The following is a 13,300-nucleotide window of genomic DNA, read 5'->3' as shown; positions in this document are numbered from 1 at the left end:
TTAGAGCATGTCATAGGTATTAAAGGCACTGCGCTGCGGTGGTTTGAATCATATTTGTCTAATAGATTACAGTTTGTTCATGTAAATGGGGAATCTTCTTCACAGACTAAAGTTAATTATGGAGTTCCACAAGGTTCTGTGCTAGGACCAATTTTATTCACTTTATACATGCTTCCCTTAGGCAGTATTATTAGACGGTATTGCTTAAATTTTCATTGTTACGCAGATGATACCCAGCTTTATCTATCCATGAAGCCAGAGGATACACACCAATTAGCTAAACTGCAGGATTGTCTTAAAGACATAAAGACATGGATGACCTCTAATTTCCTGCTTTTAAACTCAGATACAACTGAAGTTATTGTACTTGGCCCCACAAATCTTAGAAGCATGGTGTCTAACCAGATCTTTACTCTGGATGGCATTTCCCTGACCTCTAGTAATACTGTGAGAAATCTTGGAGTCATTTTTGATCAGGATATGTCATTCAAAGTGCATATTAAACAAATATGTAGGACTGCCTTTTTGCATTTACGCAATATCTCTAAAATCAGAAGGGTCTTGTCTCAGAGTGATGCTGAAAAACTAATTCATGCATTTATTTCCTCTAGGCTGGACTATTGTAATTCATTATTATCAGGTTGTCCTAAAAGTTCCCTAAAAAGCCTTCAGTTGGTTCAGAATGCTGCAGCTAGAGTACTGACGGGGACTAGCAGGAGAGAGCATATCTCACCCGTGTTGGCCTCTCTTCATTGGCTTCCTGTTAATTCTAGAATAGAATTTAAAATTCTTCTTCTTACTTATAAGGTTTTGAATAATCAGGTCCCATCTTATCTTAGGGACCTCGTAGTACCATATTACCCCATTAGAGCGCTTCGCTCTCAGACTGCAGGCTTACTTGTAGTTCCTAGGGTTTGTAAGAGTAGAATGGGAGACAGAGCCTTCAGCTTTCAGGCTCCTCTCCTGTGGAACCAGCTCCCAATTCAGATCAGGGAGACAGATACCCTCTCTACTTTTAAGATTAGGCTTAAAACTTTCCTTTTAGCTAAGGCTTATAGTTAGGGCTGGATCAGGTGACCCTGGACCATCCCTTGGTTATGCTGCTTTAGACGTAGACTGTGGGGGGGTTCCCATGATGCACTGTTTCTTTCTCTTTTTGCTCCGTATGCATCACTCTGCATTTAATCATTAGTGATCGATCTCTGCCCCCCTCCACAGCATGTCTTTTTCCTGGTTCTTTCCCTCAGCCCCAACCAGTCTCAGCAGAAGACTGCCCCTCCCTGAGCCTGGTTCTGCTGGAGGTTTCTTCCTGTTAAAAGGGAGTTTTTCCTTCCCACTGTAGCCAAGTGCTTGCTCATAGGGGGTCGTTTTGACCGTTGGGGTTTTTCATAATTATTGTATGGCCTTGCCTTACAATATAGAGCGCCTTGGGGCAACTGTTTGTTGTGATTTGGCGCTATATAAAAAAAAAGTTGATTGAAGTTGACTACTGATATTCTGTTTCTCTGTAACAGTGGCACTAGTCATGTCTATCCTTGAAGTTTTCCTCAGAACAGAGGATGACGTACGCTGCAGAAAATGTAAAGAGACATTTTGTGGTTTTAGGCTGAATAAATTGAAACGGAACTGAATGCAGTCATTTATTACAATTAAAAGACTACTGTTCAGAGACTAAGACTCTTAAATCAGAGATATTGGAAGAGACAAGCAGGTGCAGGATGATCAGACGTCCCCACTAAATCAGCACAGACCTCACATTTAACATTAATCCTTTTGTCACCGACAAGAACAATCGTTGCGCCGACAAACAAAATTTATGCTTTGAGAAATAAAACTTTAAAAGATCTTATACACATGTTGATGTGTTTTTCTTTCTCTGTATTTCACCCGCAGCCATGTGTGGTCAGTGCGTAGGTACAATGTGCCTTATACTTTTTGGGGTTCACAGTCTTGTTCAAGGACACTGGCATTCAGGGACAGAACTCATCCATTAGTACTTTGTGATTTCCTTTTCTGACAATACTAATTGCATGGATTTAATATTTTTTCTTCATTATGCCAAAACTAAGTTAAATACATCAATAGGTTTTTTTTTTAAATCTTTGCACATGATCATTATCTACTGGTAACTTTTAAAAAAGAAAAAAAAAAAAACATTAGAAAACACATTAGGCTGATATCAGATATGATATATAATAAGCACACCTCTCCAAATCACAAATATGGAAATACATTGTGTACATGTTGTATTGATTTTAAGTAGTAATTCCTTCAATATTTATTGAGATTTTCTGGTGCCAGTACCGTACTCTTGCCAGTTGATTTCACAATAAATACAGTTAATTAGTTTTGCGTCGTATTTGTGGATTCTTCATTGGCCGACCTCAGCAGTGACATTCATACCTCAAGGTCCTCTGACATCAAGAGACGCCTGGGAACTCATACAGTCAAGAGGTCACTGGACAGAGGAGTCTGTCGATGCCAATATTTTTGCAAGAAAACAAAGGTCCAAGTCTTTTGGATATAGTGATACCTGTCTTACTGTTTGGTTGTGAGACTTGAACATTAACCAGTTACCGAAGACAACAACTGGATGTCTTTGGTACCAGGTCTTTCCACATCTCAGAAGATTTTAATGTGTAATAATCTGTAGCAATTATAATAAATGGGTAAGAATATTATATCCATTCAGGTCACATCAGTGTTGCTTTGGAGGTTTTGCACAGTATCATAAATCAGTGACTAAACCCAAAGGGTGACATTTTGGAAACTGGTGAGGAGCAAAGTCATTTTTAGTTACTATGCTAAAACCTGTAAAACTAACCATGTAGTTGTACTAGTAAATTACTGTACCACCACAAAACTGTTTTATTAATAAAGACCTGCTCTAATAGGTGCCATGGATAAACTTCTACTGATGCTTTGTGAACTTACAATGTTGCGTGCTGAGAAGTTGCGGATTGGATCTTCGGCAGCCAGTGACACTGAGCTCAGCATGATGAACACCAGAATGAGGTTGGTGAATATGTGATGATTAATGAGTCTGTGGCAAAACACACGAACCCTGCAGCACAATGGAAACACAAAAGTGCTGTCAATCTGTGAGTACATGTATGTGGACAGTCAACATCGTGGATGAGTGTCTCTTACGGGTTTGTGTTGCTGAAGATAAAGAAGGCGCTGCCCTCTGGAATAGGAGTGATCTTCTCTTTCTTTACCAGATCAGCAATAGCTGGCCGAGGCCCCGATGGGACATCCGGGTCCTCATCCTCCCCTGCAGTGTCATTATCCTCGTCTTCATCCTTACAATCAATGAGGAGAAACACATCAAATGTGTTTCTTTGAGTGCAAATCCTCAAAATATAAATTAATTTTGAATTGCAGGTGAGTGTTTTACCTTGTCATCTTTATCATCATCTTTTTTGTCCCTTAAATGAAAACAGATTGTTATTAATCGCTGATATCACTTCCATACTGCATTTGAAGCCTATATTGAAAATGCTTCCATCTGTCACGCAGACACTTTGTAGAAGACAAATTACCCTGTCTTGTCTGTGTTGAGAGACTCTGCATCTGCCAAATTGTCCACAGCAATAGCCAAAAAGACATTCAGAAGGATATCTGAGCAGAAGGTTCAGAAAATTACAATTTTGTCAATTAAAGTTTAAGTTACATCTGTGAAAATATTGGTCATGTAAAAACAACTCAATAGTTTATTCTTGTTTTAAAACGGCACAGGGAGGATTTCTGCTGGAGCAGTTGCAGGTGTGTGTGTGTGTGTGTGTCTGTCAGTGAAAAAGGATACAGTTTCCACAGATGAAGAGGATAATGAAGTAAATGCACACAATCATGCCAGAGGAGGAAGGGCCTCCATAGGCCATGATCCCATCATACATTACAACGTTCCAGTCTTCTCCAGTGAGAATCTGAAAAAATGTTGTGGAAGATGTATCAACAACAGTGTGTCAGGCACACACAGCGGAATCCAAAAATAGCCAGTCTGGCCTACAGGGAATGATACAGACAGGCGAGCAGGTCATTGTGTCTGTCTTACTTCTTGGTTGCTGCACCTGCTGCAGTAGATGTGTTTGGTTTTGTTTGTTACCTTTCATTGTGTATTTTTTTAACTCATCTGTCAATTAAATGTAAATGTAAAATTAAATTGTCTGTAGGTGTGCGTGTGAAAGTGTTTGTTTGTCAATATGTGGCTCTGGGACAGACTTTCATCCTGTCCATGGTGTACCCCGCCTCGTGCCCTATGACTGCTGGGATAAGCTCCAGTAACCAGTGACCCTTAATTGGAGTAAGCGGTTGAAGATGAGTGAGTGAGTAAATGGACAGCATTTATATAGTGCTTTTCCCTCTGCATCAGAAGCTCAAAGCGCTTTACAATTATGCCTCTCAGTTACCCATTCACACAGACGTCAAGGGGCTGCCACGCAAGGCACTCACTATACACCAGGAGCAACCGGGGGACCTGGAGGATCTTAAGGACCTTGCCCATGGGCCCTTACTGATTTTCCGGTCTGGCTGGCTTTTGATCCGAGGATCCTCTGGTCTGAAGCTCAACGCTTAACCACTCGACCACTAGGCCATCACTCACCCCAACAAAAAATGTCTTCAAAAATGGACCTTTACTCTAAGGGTTGGGGGGGGGTTGTTTCCACAGCTCACCAGGTTCCATGCCTGTCACAGTCTGTGTGAGTAGTAGAACAGACATGATGAGAAAGTGGGTGCACTGATTGTTTTGATTAGGGTTATCGTCTCTGTGGTATGGATCAGTGAGTCTGATGCACCTTGCTGATTATCTAAAATAGACCTGTTGTGTATTTAAAGTAAAGCCGTGTATTAATGTGGTTTTAAAACATGCACTATGTGTCAGCACTCGCATCACTGATACCTCACAAACAAAGGGAGAGGAATCAGGTTTGATTCATTCAATTTTGTCATTTAAAGTATCCAATACAATTACATGTTTGTCATAAGAATGGTGGTATTTTTAAATTACGTGACATAATCACAGATGTGTGTGTGTGTGTGCGTGCATTCCCGCACAATTTTTTTTCCAGGCCCGGTGGCACTCACCAAAACAATTCAAGTCACGACTCAGTGAGTGGGCAAAAAAGCAAAATGCTCACAAACATAAAAAGAATGACCAAAAATCCAATCATTTAAATAAACAACTGTAAAAATATTTTATTGTGCAAAAACAAACTGTGTAAACTACTTACTTAGTTACAAAATGGCACCGTATGTCAGCATGATTCATTGCTGTTCTTAATCTGATATAATAAATACATCTGATATAATAAATACATCAATTAATAAAAAACCTATTTCATCATTATTTCATACCAAATAAATAAATATTACCTATGACAAAAGTATGCTAAACACTGACATCAACAAACTGAAACTTGCCACAGATAGTGTTGTTAAACCACCTTCGCCTGCCTTATTCTTCATAGTCTGGCAGCCCACCAGCTTTACAACACTACAACGGAAAAACTGGTGTGTGTCAGAAGGTTGAAGCATTCTGACTGAACTCTCCAATACACAAAAACTTCTTTAATCTCCCTGTGAATGCACTAACAACAGACGCTTAATTTTTACATTTGTAAAAGGCACACACTCGACAGTGAGAGTGTGAAGCCCCTTTCACACTGGCGTATTCGTAGAGCTGTGTATTGTGGCTTATCATCTACACTGAGTTGAGCAGCACTACTTCGAGTTTTTGCTCCCTACGCAGCAGTATGTTGAGGGATACGCGCATAGGACGGAAGAAATAAGACATGTTTCATTTTCTATGGGATAGAGCGCTGGACACAGTTTTAAGCGGGTCTGCGCAGGGGCTCCTGTACACCAGAGGTGTCAAATCCAGCTTCAGAAAGTAAAAGTCCAGCCACATATTTGTTCCATCTTCTGAATAAACAAGCTGATTGTAATTAGTTCAGCTCTTCAGGCAGGTGGATGAGCTAATTATTGAGATCACCTGTTTTAGGTGCACAGGTAGAAGCAACACATGGGAGGGTTTTTACTTTATGAAGCTGGATTTGACACCTCTGCTGTACACAACCAAAAACTGAGTGCTGCCTCCAGAATGATTCAGCTGGAGAACATGAGAACATGATCACACAGCCCACAACACCTGTGTGTGCTCAGAACAGAGAATTGAACTTCAACTCAGAAATCCAGAAACAGCAGCTCTCGCTCTCTCTCTCTCTCTCTCATCAAACAATAAGTGCTGTGTCTTTAAAATAAAAGCCTCGTCGCTGCATGTCAGTGGGATCATCAGACGTCCTGATTGATCAGGTCTAATCAAATCAACAGACCTGATCGGAGCAACCAGAGCTTTAAAAGTTTAGAGTCACAGTGCTTCATTCACAGCAGCCTTTACCACAGCCAGACTCAGCAGCATCTGGACACAATGAAAATGATCCACCAAGACAAATAATAATAATAATAAAAAAATAATAATAATGTTAAATGACTGTTTCTGACGTGCACCACACTGTGCAGTAGAGAACAGAGCGCATTTCCACAGAGGCAGAAAATAGCAGCTATGTCTACATACGTGGCAGTAATGCAATTGTAAAACCTCATGATAAAGTCCACTGTTTTCCAAGCGCAGTGACGTGTTCTGCACAGCTGGCAGGAGTGAACTAGTTTTAAATAGCAGCAACACGCAACTGTGTGCACACATTAAAAAGCGAACACATGCAGCTGCAAGCAGATCTACAAACATGGAAAAAGGCGGAGTACACGCACATTTTGGACATACTTAAATGAAACACAAGGCTGCAATACGCAGCTCTACGAATATGCCAGTGTAAAAGGGGTTTGAGCAGTAAAACAGATTTAAAGTACCTGAAACACAGTGAGAAGGGCCTGGGGAAAGTTGTCAAAGGTACTCCTCTTGGTCTGGGTCTCATCAAAATTGAATTTGCCTCCAAACACCTGCATGCCCAGCAGGGAGAAGATGATGATGAAGAGGAAGAGCAGCAGCAGAAGAGAGGCGATAGACTTCATGGAGTTGAGCAGAGAGGCCACCAGGTTACTCAGAGACTGCCAGTGACTAAAGAGAAAGAGTGCAAAAACATAGCTCGGTAGGTGAGTTTCATGCAACATGTACAGTGTGCGCAAGTGCAGTGCATGAGCTGTCTTACCGTGTCACCTTAAAGATCCTCAGCAGGCGGACACAGCGGAACACAGAGATACCGAGGGGGGACATGATCTCCATCTCAACCAGGATGGTCTCAGTGATGCCTCCACATACCACAAAGCAGTCAAAACGGTTGAAGAGTGACACGAAATAAGCCTCCAGCCCAAGACTGTACATTTTTACCAACATTTCACATGTGAAGAGGGCGAGCAGCACTTTGTTGGCCACATCTGAAAACCAAACATCAACAGTGTTGCCACAGTGTGAGTGCTGATTACTCCTTGAAAAAGTAACTTAGTTACTTTACTGATAACTCAATTTTACAATGACTAAGTTAAATTAGTAGTTACTTTATTAGTTACATTCAACAGCTGCTGACAACACCCTCCCGCCACTTCAACATGTACATATGTGCGCCTGTATGTGTGTCTCTGCTTGTAATATCTAACACCATGCGATGCGTGTTATGATGCAATATGGGAAATACCGCACGGCAGGATCACAAAATGTTTGAACATGCTCAGAACGCGGCTTTGCAGTCTCACTTCACCAAGATGCACATCTGTAACACAATTCAAGTCACGAGCTGTGGATTTCTCCTCTGTGAGATCAATAAAGTTTATCTTATCTTATCCTATCTTAACTGCTTCACACAACTTGCACTGGGACTTGCATTTCTGTATAATCATGGCAAAACCAACATTCGTATTGCATCATTGTGTAGTGCAGAAGTCTTCTACTCATTCCAGAAAGGGCAGAGAGGGTGCAGGTTTTCTTTGCAACCACCCAATCCACCAGGTGATTTTAGCATCACTTTGAGCAGATGGAATCAGTTAATCGGTGAGATCACCTGGTGGAGTGGGTGGTTGCAAAGAAAACCTGCACCCTCTCTCGTCTTTCTGGACGGAGTTGAAGACCTCTGGTGTCATGGATGGTCGGCTTTATGCTCATCACTGAGCACCCTTCTAGTCTGTTTCTCTCTTTATTAGAAACACAAATCATAATGTCACATGCAGTTTCTGACAGGATGTCAGTGAGATCAGCTATTAAAATATGAATTTTGGGCTCCACCTTTAAAAATATTTGCTTCTTTGGTTTGTTGACCTACTAATGTAATTGATAAGCCAACAGAAGTTCCTTGAGTCAAGTAATAAGTCACACTTTGTCTTTTTGGACTTATATGGGATCATTTTCTTGGTGAAGTACATTCATACCCTGTACTTGTGTCAACCAGCCAGGCTGGTTGTAATGCTCTGATGATATGGTGAGAGTGTTGAGGAACACCAGGATGATAACAAGCCAATAAAAAGGCACCGATTTGACAGCCAGCCGACACTTCCTGCGACAGAACCTGTTCCAGCGGCGCCAGCGCCGACTGCAGGAAGACACAAAGTAGGCTTAGTACACAAGTTACCTTGAAAGGTCTACCACATATCATAGATAAGGTAAAAACAATGAAGCAAGTAATATCCACTTTGTGTTTCCACTAATATGAACGCCGTGAAGAGAGTGGGAAGGGCCACAAAGGAAATGCATCAATGTTACACAAGTCATGCTGTTCAGTAAGTGAGCTAAAAAAAATAAATACTGACTCAGGTTTGCTAAAATATATCTTGTGGAACATGCTGACTTTATAAAAGCAGCTGATGTATCACCCGCTACCCACCTCCCCCGTAACAAAGGCTCATAAATACAGTACAATAAAAGGACAGCACTTACAAATAATAGCCTCTGTACATAATCTACTGCAACAAACCAGTCAATTCAAAAATATTTTCATTCATATTTAATTAAAATTAAATACACAGACGCCATAAGTATACTGACCTAAACTTTGACTTTGAAATTTTTTGACTGAAAGAGAGAAAAAAATTGTCACAAGTCAGCAGAGGTGTCCATTTGTGGCAGAAAGATTAAGACAATTAAAGAGCACAGGACAAAAAGAAGCTACAAACTTCTGTAAACATATATTCAGGCTTTGTGCATGATGAAGCCTGAATATACACATGTTCAGGTGATATGAGTGAACAGAAGGTCTGCAAACATCTTCATATTTAATACAATATGGACTTTACATTCAGCTCAGCTACTGCTACAATCTACCTCTTTATCAATTAAAGAAGACAGCCTGTCATCACAGTCGAGTGACCTCACAGCAACCCGTGCCACCATCTAGTCCCATGTTAGCCCTGAGAGACATTTGTGCCGGTGCTTATTCCCTCCTGGACGGAACATCAATCCATCACAGGTTACTTACCCAGCCAAGGCTGGACCTGGACAATACAATGTCTTTTCCAAGGAATCAAACCGAGGTATATATATTGCTAGCGTAAGTCTGATTCCACTGACCTACTTGGCCTGTACATTAGACATGAAAATAAAACATAATAGGGGTCGACCAATATGGATTGTTAAGGGTTGATACCGGCAAACTCCGATTGAAGAAAACACAAACAGTTGCAAAGAAAACTATTAACTTTTCATGTGGAATGAGTGAAGCCCCCTCCTCTCTCTCTTTCTCTCCTCCTCCCCCCTCACTCACACCGTCTTTGCTGTTTTCTTCTTTGAGCAAACTTGGAGCTTTTTGGAAACATGAAGCCTTTAAACTGTAACATTAACTGTTAATTTCTGAATGTAACATCATCCAAAGACACAGGAGGAGCTCTGGATTATTTAATGAAGGATTTTGATAGAATTTTTTTTCTTTCGCTCAGACTGAGCTAGACGCTGTTTTCAGCTGTGCTCTGCTTCGTTCTGAGCTGCCATTACACAATGCTGTGGCCTTACGGAACGTTAAAGTTTTTTTTAAATGTAGGCATGAAGGTGGAACTTTGCGACCGTCTTTCTCGCCATCTTTGCTCTGTCTGATGTCTCTCCGTGACACATGCTGCAAAATTCTTCTTTTAAAAACTTGAAAGTTCTAAAAGTTTGCGATGTCCACATGCTACGTTTAGCTAAGCTTCGCACAGGAGCCACACAGTGTCACCGCAGCAACCAACCAGTCCCGCTTTACGACAACTGTCGCAGCAGCCAGGCTTTGAGTGGCATTTATTCTCCTCGAAACTCCGCGGATCCGAGGAAACTGATTTGTATCTGTAACACACAGATCAGTGTCTGCGGACTTATAAAACTTGCATGATGTCGTAAAAAAAATAACGCTTTGCAAGAAGCATTTTAAAAACTCAGTAACAATCAAGATTAAAGAGTACAACACTAACACCCCCGCCCCCCTCCCCATGATGAAATGCGCAGAATCCCGCGGATCCGCCTGGTTTTGTTATCAGATGTAGCAGTGTGTCTTTCACTCTGTGTCGCCCATCGGAATGTTTCTGCTTTGCCTAAATTGTATGTCACATGCCGTGAAATGGCGAGAAATGCAAAGTAAGACATTTTTTGTGTCATTTTTCATGTCAGTGAGTTCTTCAAAAGAAAGTTGTAGTTTCCAAACATTGATTGTTCATGTTAAATCATACATAAATTACAGCAATGCTAATTCTGTTCTTAATAAGATTCTTTTTTCACCAAAAAGTACTGCTAAGGATACCGTTAAAGTATTAGAGCGATAAGCACCACTAAGAGTAGTACTTCTATTAAAAACTTAACAATGCCCATCCATACTGCCACCCATCATGAAAACCACCACCCTGTCCACAAGAAAAAGCATGAATAAAATACAGACTCAAAATTACGCGGTTAGGTTTAGCTTGTTTGGTAACTTTGATGTGGGGGGTGTTCTGGCTTCATTTGATCTGCCCCGGTCACGTTGGTCTTTCTCATGGTGCACTGGTTGGTTGAGAGATATGCAGAGACAGGCACTACCAAGATGATGACATCCAGAGCCGCCTTATCTGAGCTTCAGAAGCGCTCTTCCAGTCTGTGGGCTTAATCTTTTAAAACTGTGTTGTTAAGACCATTTTAGCATCCACATCAATAACATATGGGGATGGTGATTCAAAGCCTTATTTTCATTTAGTCATTCATTTTCTACATCCACTTATTCCAATTAAGAGTCACGGGGTGGGGGTGCAGCCTATCCCAGTGGCCATTGGATGAGAGGTGGGGTATACCATGGACAGGCTTCCAGTCTATTCCAAGGCCACATATAGTCAAACAAACACATTCACACTCTCACTCACACCTACAGTCAATTTCCTATCACCAATTCACCTAAGCTGCATGTCTATGGAAGTGGGAGGAAGTCAGAGCACGCAGAGGCAATCCATGCCAACACCACTCAGAAAGGACCGGGTGGGAAGCAATCCCACGATGTTCTTACATTTTTTACTGAATTAAAATAGTCAAAATATTCATTAGCACTACAATAACATAGGCAGAATGTGAATCAACATCTATTCTGCTTCTATTAAATGTGAGGAACAAATGTACTGTAATGATAATCCAAATCTGGGCAGCCACTGTTTAACAGGAGTAGCACCTTTCCTCATCGTTGAGACCCGTTTCTCTCTCTTCTGGCTTGGCTGCTTTGCTCTAAATCAAGTAAAATGAGAGATGATTCCATTTCACACTGTTGCTGATGCAGCCAGCAGTCTTTTGTTGTTGGTGTAACAAATTATGGAATGACCCTGCTTTTGGAGACATTCCAAAAAAATAGCTTGTTTATCCTGAGCGTTGGTTGCTGTGGCACGCAGAACACTGTGGGAGGTAAACTTTTCCTTTGCTAAGATAGTGGCCAGTACTAAAAACTGAATTTTCTGGATATCATGCATAAATTATTAAAAGCTTCTGCTCAGTAACATATAATATAAATTAATTTGTACCTGACCATTTACTGAAATGTAATTTCCTTAAATGAATGTTAACAGAACACTCCATTCCTCCCTGCACTACTTGAAGGCCATCTGTTTTGGACCACTTCTGACTTTGCAATGAACAGCTTGTAAAATGATGATTTTAATCTGTTTCTTTTTCCATAACTCAAACGGAAAGTTGCATTAGAGGAAATGTTAAGCCCCGGGCTCTTTTTTGCATGCAAAGACTCTACAGCTAGTCATACCATGAAGGACTCCAGCTTGATGTTCTGCAATTGAATGTTCTCTTTGTGGGTGTTGAGCAAAGTGCGTCATGTACTCACCACAGAGGTCCACAGCATGGAGTCTTTTCATCCTCTCCGTTTTGGTTCTCCGTATTCACCGATTCTGTTTCGCTGGCTGGCACACTCGCTATGGCAGAAAATAGAAGAGACATCATTTGTAAATTTATAAAAAAAAAGGGGGGGTAGCGCAGGAAAGAAATCAAGGTGCATTCAGTTCATACAGATTTCTTAATGTTTCTAAGGAGAATAACAACAAAGTATATGCAATATATTAAGCATTTGTGACAACCAAATAAGCAAAGATAAAAAGGATTTAACTCCACAAACTTTAAAAAAATAAACATGTAAAATAAATAAATTTCTTCTTGTCCTGTGACAGACTGTTGTTATGTCCAGGGTGTACCCTGCCTCACGCCCTATGACTGCTAGGATAGGCTCCAGCCCACCCCCCACCCCATGACCCTTAATTGGAGCAAGTGGCTGAAGATGAGTGAGTAAGTGAGCTTTAAATTTCTTCTCTTGTGCCCTGTCGGAATAGAGAGGACACACTGAAAAATGAAAACATGACCTAAGTATATACATTAGCTGCACATGGTTACAATGTGCCCAAATAACACAATTTTCAAAATTACGTTCTTGATGTACATATTTAAATCATGTAAATCCAATAGACTTTTTTTCAGTGCAGAGTTAATCCTACAGTCAGGTACATACAGTGCTTCTGGAAAGTATCAATCAATCAATCAATTCAATCAATTTTTTTATATAGCGCCAAATCACAAAAAACAGTTGCCCCAAGGCGCTTTATATTGTAAGGCAAGGCCATACAATAATTACGGAAAAACCCCAACGGTCAAAACGACCCCCTGTGAGCAAGCACTTGGCGACAGTGGGAAGGAAAAACTCCCTTTTAACAGGAAGAAAACTCCAGCAGAACCAGGCTCAGGGAGGGGCAGTCTTCTGCTGGGACTGGTTGGGGCTGAGGGAGAGAACCAGGAAAAAGACATGCTGTGGAGGGGAGCAGAGATCAATCACTAATGATTAAATGCAGAGTGGTGCATACAGAGCAAAAAGAGAAAGAAACA

General features: G+C 41.0%; 1 protein-coding gene across 12 annotated transcripts in view; it reads right to left on the bottom strand.

The window, feature by feature from the left end:
• cacna1da (calcium channel, voltage-dependent, L type, alpha 1D subunit, a) overlaps positions 1 to 13,300 on the bottom strand; it is a 274,993-nt gene that overhangs the window by 76,119 nt on the left and 185,574 nt on the right. For all 12 annotated transcript variants that reach the window (XM_034166498.1, XM_034166497.1, XM_034166500.1 and 9 more), the window contains 10 exons: positions 12,255 to 12,342; positions 8,990 to 9,016; positions 8,377 to 8,537; positions 7,167 to 7,392; positions 6,868 to 7,075; positions 3,806 to 3,926; positions 3,543 to 3,621; positions 3,397 to 3,428; positions 3,151 to 3,304; positions 2,935 to 3,064 (listed from right to left, as the gene is read on the bottom strand). In XM_034166498.1, the coding sequence (XP_034022389.1) occupies positions 2,935 to 3,064; positions 3,151 to 3,304; positions 3,397 to 3,428; positions 3,543 to 3,621; positions 3,806 to 3,926; positions 6,868 to 7,075; positions 7,167 to 7,392; positions 8,377 to 8,537; positions 8,990 to 9,016; positions 12,255 to 12,342 (1,226 nt within the window). The remainder of the gene's footprint in view (positions 1 to 2,934; positions 3,065 to 3,150; positions 3,305 to 3,396; positions 3,429 to 3,542; positions 3,622 to 3,805; positions 3,927 to 6,867; positions 7,076 to 7,166; positions 7,393 to 8,376; positions 8,538 to 8,989; positions 9,017 to 12,254; positions 12,343 to 13,300) is intronic.

This window comes from Thalassophryne amazonica, chromosome 3 (assembly GCF_902500255.1).
Source record: "Thalassophryne amazonica chromosome 3, fThaAma1.1, whole genome shotgun sequence".
NCBI classification, from domain to species: domain Eukaryota; kingdom Metazoa; phylum Chordata; class Actinopteri; order Batrachoidiformes; family Batrachoididae; genus Thalassophryne; species Thalassophryne amazonica.
This window is presented reverse-complemented; position numbering and strand designations above follow the sequence as displayed.